Source organism: Rhodnius prolixus, unplaced genomic scaffold, assembly GCF_049639745.1.
Source record: "Rhodnius prolixus isolate KJV_2025 unplaced genomic scaffold, Rpr scaffold_2, whole genome shotgun sequence".
In the NCBI taxonomy this organism is placed as follows: Eukaryota; Metazoa; Arthropoda; class Insecta; order Hemiptera; family Reduviidae; genus Rhodnius; species Rhodnius prolixus.
The window spans coordinates 9845682-9853318 of NW_027411592.1; the positions used below are offsets into that span (position 1 = coordinate 9845682).

The 7637-nt window shown below is 31.8% G+C and overlaps 2 protein-coding genes across 2 annotated transcripts; one reads left to right on the top strand and one right to left on the bottom strand.

The window, feature by feature from the left end:
* Nucleotides 1-628: 628 nt before the first annotated feature.
* MED27 (mediator complex subunit 27) lies at nt 629-3333 on the bottom strand. The gene is made up of 6 exons (XM_074117768.1): nt 2896-3333; nt 2677-2821; nt 2479-2603; nt 1863-1956; nt 1284-1490; nt 629-1182 (listed from the first exon to the last, which is right to left on the bottom strand). Exons 1-6 carry the CDS (start codon nt 3066-3068, stop codon nt 1048-1050), a joined length of 879 nt encoding a protein of 292 aa, XP_073973869.1. The 5' UTR covers nt 3069-3333; the 3' UTR covers nt 629-1047.
* A 186-nt stretch (nt 3334-3519) lies between these two features.
* Nucleotides 3520-7063, top strand: eIF3i (eukaryotic translation initiation factor 3 subunit i). The gene is made up of 7 exons (XM_074117766.1): nt 3520-3670; nt 3794-3944; nt 4038-4284; nt 4361-4510; nt 4761-4885; nt 5367-5567; nt 6756-7063. Exons 2-7 carry the CDS (start codon nt 3942-3944, stop codon nt 7002-7004), a joined length of 975 nt encoding a protein of 324 aa, XP_073973867.1. The 5' UTR covers nt 3520-3670; nt 3794-3941; the 3' UTR covers nt 7005-7063.
* Nucleotides 7064-7637: the final 574 nt, after the last annotated feature.

Consider the following 7637-nt stretch of genomic DNA (forward strand, 5'->3'; position numbering starts at 1 on the left):
AGCAAGAATGATCTTGTGAATACATTTCACTAATGCCCAAAGAAACACTATACTGTTCTTTCTTTTAAACATCTTGTATTAATGTCACAAATGTTATTGTTCTTCATACCCTTTCCAAGCAACTCAAATATGGCTGCTCCAGCGTGGCAGTTCATAAGTAAAGAAAATTACATTTTTGTTAATATAGTTTGCTGTTACTGTGCTCTTTGAACACAAAATAATTGCACACATACTTTTTACTCGGCGCTAATGACTGCAACAACCGTTGCACCTGGAAAAATACTGTTTTTGTAGGAATATGGAGAACGTCCAAGTTAAGCCTGGATGACTGGAGGTTCTCGAAATAAAATAATTGTACAGGCTATCTGGCGGATTCCAATTAAAAAAAAATTCTTAATGAGTTTTAAATATTTTAATAAGATAATTTTGAAAATACTTTTTGATGGGATGATTCTTAAAGATGGGAACTTCTTTTCCCACTCCATTATAGATAATACAGTGCAGCACATGGGATCTCTGTTAACTCAGGTGAATTCACTTACCAAAGATGTGGGGGAAGGAAAAAGTGCATTGTTCAGATTCATTTATCATATAGGAACGATAAACAATCCATTTATAGAGCTTTCAGTATATCTTAAAAAACAGTCTCTTTTTTTTTATTCAAGGCACATACTCCAATTACAAATGCCAAAATGATTCTAACTCGACAAAAATACACACTTCTCACTTAATAGGGTAGAGTTAAGATAGCTTTAATCGCGTACACTTTTACTTTGATCTAGATTCGCGCATACTGCTAACTATAGTCACTATCGTCAATTATGTTTAGCACAATTTAAAATTGCATGTGAACATTTTCTCAGTAAATACAAGATATAAATAATAAGAAACATTTAAAAAAATTGGCCTAGATCACAATGTGCTAATGAATACATTTATGTATAAATAAAATTATAAAGTTTTCTTTTTAATTGATATGTTTTTAAAAAAAAAACTCGGACAAAAGAAAAATTATTTACAATAATTACATTAAGTTCAATATCACTTTCAAAGTTTACATTCCTCGTGGAACGGTTCCAATGTCCGCAAGTCTCTCCAAGTTGGAGGCAATGCACAATGTAAATGATTTCCACATTTCTTGCAAGTATCGCTGAACAATGTTATGTAACTGTGAAACCATGTCTTAAAAAAAGAAAAATATACATAAAAGAAAGTTAATACAATTATTTCACTGAAAAGAAGTTATGGTAAGTTGAAATAAAGTACAGAATTTCAATAATTACCATAAAAGATTTCACTGCTAGTTCAGGAAGTGGTGGTGAATAGAAATGCAACATGGCAGCCTGAGAATTCTCTGTAATTTTACGAAAAACTTTATGTCTGGATTCAGTCCACAGATCTAATGTTTCACCATAACCTTTTACTACAACCCATTCAATCATCAGTCCTTTAAACGCTATCACTGCTTGGAGAACTCGACCGAGGGTTACCTAAAAGAAAAGAAAGAATATAGCTCGTATATAATGAGGACTCGTCACTTAGAATACTGTGATCTCATTAGTTGACTACTGATATCTTTTTTGGAACCTCTGGAGAATGGTTAACTTACGGAATAACGCCAGAAAGACAAAGATACATAAACTAATATTAAATTCGTCTTTTCCATATTTATTAGAATATAACTCCAAATTAGAGTACAAAGTAATATATATTTGATCTTTAATTCTATCACCCAGCAAATCAATGAAAAAAATCGGCCAATCAATTACTTCTCATTTTAATCTTCAAGTTAAACATAATGATGTTCTTTATTTAACTTATTTTAGCATTTACTTAATTTCCAAAACCAAAACATTGAATACCTGAAGAACTGCATTTGTGGCGAAGGGTCGTGAAATTGTAACATTCATGTCTGAATATGACCTATCTATCGTTGAGATTAATGTATCTACAGCTCTGAAACGAAAATACATAAATACTTTTTATTAAGAAAATACATTACTAAACAAAGTTACTGAGGTCATTTTTTTACGGTTTAGATTTTCATGAATAAAAGTGAAGAGATATCTATCGCCTGAACTAGCTTCAACACTTAATTGATAAAATATATCCCAGAAAATTAGCAAACATTTTTCCTACTTATCGAAATCCAATGTGTAATTTCGTTCCTTCCGAAATCAACTTCAAAGAAAATTGATTTTTACTATAATTGGTTATACTCTAAAGGGTGCAGCACCTTTAACTTGCCATCAAGTGAAGTAGAAAACTGATGTTTACAATAAAAACTCGCGGCCACTAATCTTATGAATAGTTTCAATAACTATATCTGATCCTCTATTGTTGCAGCGTAGCTAGTGCAAAATTAAAATCAGATGAATGAAGCTATCTATCTATACTATCAAATAAATTATAAACCAAATTAAAATCGTTCTAGCAGTTCTACTATTAGCTATAAGAATAGTACTAGTATAAACTTACTGTGGAGGAACATTGTGACTGCTAGTTTGAGTCCTTCTTCTCTTTGCACTCCCAGAATTAGTGTAGGACCGTTTCAGTGAATTTTGGCTAAGCAACGCTGCTGCCTGCTGACTGTATTCATGAATCTAAAGATGGAAATTAATTTCCTTTAATGCTAGAAAATCAATGACTAGCAGGAAATCCAAGATTTCCTCATACCTTATCAGTCCATTTGTAACTAAGAACAAGTTGGCTATATAATGCCTGCCTTTCTAGCGTACATTCTTGACTCAAAAAACTTGTATTGCCAAGGGTGAATGGGCCAGTAGGTTGTACTAAATTTCCAACAGCTTGCTCAACATCCCTTAAAAGGCCAACAATTCAAAAAATCACTATTATAAAAAATTGTTCCTTACAACAAAAATAATATTCCCATACCTTAAATGATGAGTAACTGAACTCAATAATTCGTCCACTTCCGACAAAAATTTAGCGTCTTTACCTTCTTCCCCATGATCTGCTCTCAGCCCGTTTGCAAGACAACTAAACACTTGACCTACACTACATCTAAGCACTTTTATTGAATTTAATGCAGTATATAAATTGTCCATTTTTTAATCCAAAAGTTATCTTGAAAACATGAAAAAGGTTTGAAATGTAGTCCCAATATTAATAAAATAAGAAATTTGTTAAGCAGATATTTTTTCCAGCATAATTGCACTATCGCTAACTAGAAATTTCAAAGATTTGGTTAAAACAAAAACTATCAAATATTTCCCTAATATTTATTTCCCATCGAAGTGCTAATCATAACCAAACTTCAAGCAGTTACCTCCGACCTCCGAATTCCATCAGAAAATTGCAACCTACCGTTAAACCAGTAAACAAAAGCGTAATCGATATTATCATTGTCAGGAAAAAAAATAATAAGAGCTACTAAAAAGTAACTATTTAATTGAGAATTATTATACTACTCATAATTAAAATAGTAAAATCTTATTTAAAAAGCTATAAATTTAATTTGTGATTTATTCCATACAAAGATTTTAAACATTTTTCCAGGCCAATGAGACGTTAGAATTTTATGTTCACAAAACAATAACTTTATCCAAGTGACATAAATTTTTCAGATATGCAACTATGCAAACGCTCAATTAATTATGATTGATGGTGATTATTAAAAAACTTTGTCGACCATAAGCACGTTTGAAAAGTAAGTGAACAAAAAAATAGCTTCGAACTTAAATTTTCAACCCATTAGTGAATACTGTTTAAACGTAGTCTAGATATCTCATAGTTTTTTAAATTTCATTTTGAAAAATTTAGAAGTTTTCAGATTGGACTTCCGTTAATCCCTCCCTTTACTTTTTGCCCTGTGGCCATTCCATGCGTTGAATAGTATTTACCCAGTCTTCGATCTAACCTAACTGCAGGTTATATGTAGTTATAAGTTTAATGACTAGTGACATATTTATTTCATAAAAATGGTAAGTTATCTAACATATAAGTTCGTAAATTGCAGCTATTAGTGCTATTTTAATCGCTATTGCTTAAAAAATGAGTGCAAATTTCATTTTCAGAAACCTCTTATGTTACATGGGCATGAACGTCCTATCACTCAAATAAAATATAATAGAGAAGGTGATCTTTTATTTTCGGCGGCAAAGGACCACTGTCCCAATGTGTGGTTTTCCTTAAATGGTGAAAGATTAGGAAATTTTATAGGTCACAATGGTGCTGTTTGGTGTTTAGATATCAATTGGGAAAGTACAAAATTTATGTCAGGAGCTGCTGATAATACTCTCAAATTTTGGGATTGTTCGAATGGTAAATGTATTTATATGTTGTCTAATACATTTTGAAACCAAAAAATTAAAAAATCAAATAATGATGTGAATTTCAGGCGTTGAAATTGGTAATATTGGAACTAAGTCAACAGTACGTACTTGTGTGTTTAGTTATTCCGCTAATATGGCTGCATATTCTACTGATACGCAGAGAAAGCAAGTGTGCGAAATTAATGTTATAGATTGTAGAATGAGTGATTCTTTTGGTGAGTACACAATATTTCTTGTCTGCAATAAGTTTAACATTCAGTTCAGTTCAGTTCCCAACCCTCAGCTAACAATAATGTCTGAAATGCTCGTTTTTCTCAAACCAAATACATTCTACGATTTATTCGCCTGTTATGGTTTATTGCAACAAGGTTCTTTATATCATTGTTATCAGTGTAGCTTGTGATTACTCTTCTAAAACTTGAGGCTGCCTTTCTTTTAGATTAAACTTGTTCTTTTTTTATGCAGGATCTGAACCAATTTTATGCATTCCGATTCCTGATAGTAAAGTTACTGCATTGCAATGGTGTCCTTTAGATGAAAAAATTGTTACCGGACATGAAAATGGAAGGATCACACAATGGGATATGAGGGTAAGAGATGAATCGTATACTAAGTTTCTTTTATTAACATTTCTTTAGGCATGTAACCACTTGTGCAAATGGACATCTCACGTACCATGTCAAAACTCAAATGAGTTCATTTCAATGTTATTCGATGTTCTTCACCACCAAGATTATCAGGTTACCAAGTTACCACAAGTTTGCCTCTGTTTTCTCTCAGTCAGTTCAGTCACTAACGAACCTGCTCGATTTTTTTTCACTATGTTTATGTCGTACCCCTCAAAGTCGTACAAATGTAGTGTCAAATTCTTTACACCAGACTGAAGAATATGATGAATACCGAAACCAATCAGAAGCACGAAAAACACACTTGTTACATCGAATAAAATTAATGTTTGTTTATTATTTTCTTTGAAATAATATTTACACGAATGTTCGTTGTAAAAAAAAAAATCATAATTGTGTTCTTCAGCTTCTCAGTCCTCATTTTTTCTGTATTTTTTTTTTTTAGACTGGAAAACAATTGAATCAAGTTTCCGGTCATAATGGTTCAATTAATGACATGCAAATGTCAAAGGAAGGTATGATGTTCGTGACTGCATCTTCTGATCACACATCCAAACTGTTCGACACTGAACAGCTGGACAATCTGAAGACTTACCAGACAGAGCGGCCGGTGAATAGTGCCTCACTTTCTCCCATACTTGATCATGTAAGTAGACAGTCCATAGAAATTTTTTTTCACATACCTAATTGTTTTCCCCCCAATGCTACAAAAAAAAAAAAAACTGAATGGAGATTTACAAATCTTTCTTCTATCAATAATTTCTTCACAAATTGTATAACAAATTGAATTTTTTGAAGTTCAGTTGTTAAGGAATCTGCCATAATTTATTCAGAATAAGAGGATGTGTCATATATAGTTCGTCGGAAGCAGCAAAAACTGCACATCAGAGTGGAATTTTAAATTTTAAAACGATCCGTTTCTCTCAGAATCTATCTTAAACATAAATAGTCCGACAACACGTTCTTAATAAAGTAATTGTTAATTTCAATAACAAATTGCGGTACTTTTCCGTTAGCCGGGCGCAAGCGAAAAACAGTATTGGGTAAAACTGTTTTCTTTACAATTCATTAATATTTGTTTATAGTTGAACTTGTTTTGCTTACTATTAATTAATATTTGTTTATAGTTGAACGTTTTCGACTTTTTTCCGTTGACTTGGCTCGCATTTGGTTCACAATTGGCGACATTTGCGCCCGGCTAACGGAAAAGTACCCAAATTGCATTCTAACTTTAATGTATACACTCATCAAAGTAGTTAAAAAAAATATATAATAGATAAAAAATATTATCTATTTAGTAATGTCTCGCGCTTCCTTTTAACTACTTTTCATCAAATTGAAAGTCTAACACTGCTTTTATTTATCATCCCTCTGTTTTCCTAATATTATAAGGTGATAAAAACTCATAAATTTTTCAAATAAAATTGATAGCTTCGTAATATGATAATGTATGACGAGTTTATAGAAATTCGTGAGAAGTCATTATTAAAAACAAAGTAAAAAATCTGTTAAGGTGCATTGGTAAAGACGCTTTTTTTGGTTAAAGATTTCGAAAGTGTTTAGTATCGGGAGGGACAATAGAACAAAAACGATAACTTTTCTTTTTAGAGGTTTTCTCTTCTGAAAATAGATGGTGAAGTAAGTGCTAAAAACTTGTTTTCCTTGCTCAGAGAACTTTTGAACGTATTTCCGTTAAACAATAAAGTTTTAAAAATTTGACATCTTCATACAAAATTTTATAGAAGTTAAAGATGTAAATGCACGATATTTTTATTAGTGAAAATAATTTTTTTTATTGTTTTAATAACATACCAATGGTATGTGTTTTTAACAGGTGGTGTTAGGAGGTGGTCAAGAAGCGTCTGTAGTAACCACAACATCGACAAGAGTTGGCAAATTCGATGCAAGATTCTATCATGTAGTATTTGAAGAAGAATTTGGTCGAGTAAAAGGACATTTCGGACCTATCAACAGCCTTGCCTTTCATCCGGACGGTAAAAGCTATGCAAGTGGTGGTGAAGACGGTTATGTCAGAGTACACTATTTTGATCCATCATATTTCGAATTTAATTTTGATTTTTAATTGTGCAAATGTATATATTTTCTTTAAAAAATATACTTCTTGTACTTATTTATATACAATTTGTCTTTATTGGTTGGAAGTAATCCTCTTCAAAAGAAATTAAACCTAATTTAGGTCTTAAAATGTATTTTTTATATAATATCTACAATAAATAATTTTTCTTAGCTTTTCTTTTTATACAATAGACAGTCTCATTTTGAGGATGAAAGTGGCACTCGTACTGAATTAGTCAAGAATCTTCACTGTCTATTCAAACCAGCTTATAGAAAGTCCTAAACAATCGATGGAGGCCTTTCAAGGAAGAAATATTTTATTTTGCCGAAACACTTCATGTGGCAGTACATAAGGAGTAATGATGAACTGAGAATTTTATATTATTTAAACGTACGTAGTCTGGTTGGATTAGGAGAGTCGGTAAAAAAAAAACTAGTTGGGAGACCCATGAGAAGTAGGAAGGTTGACAGACTGAGGAAAAGATAGCCAGAGGATGTTGAAGAAGACATTCGTGAACTGAACGAAACTTGATCTTAGAATAAAGGCTTGCGTCACGGTTAATAGAAAAACTATTTTCTAGACTGACTTTCCCCTTCGAGGCATTATGGATGATTACCAAACATTTTTCGAATTAATTAT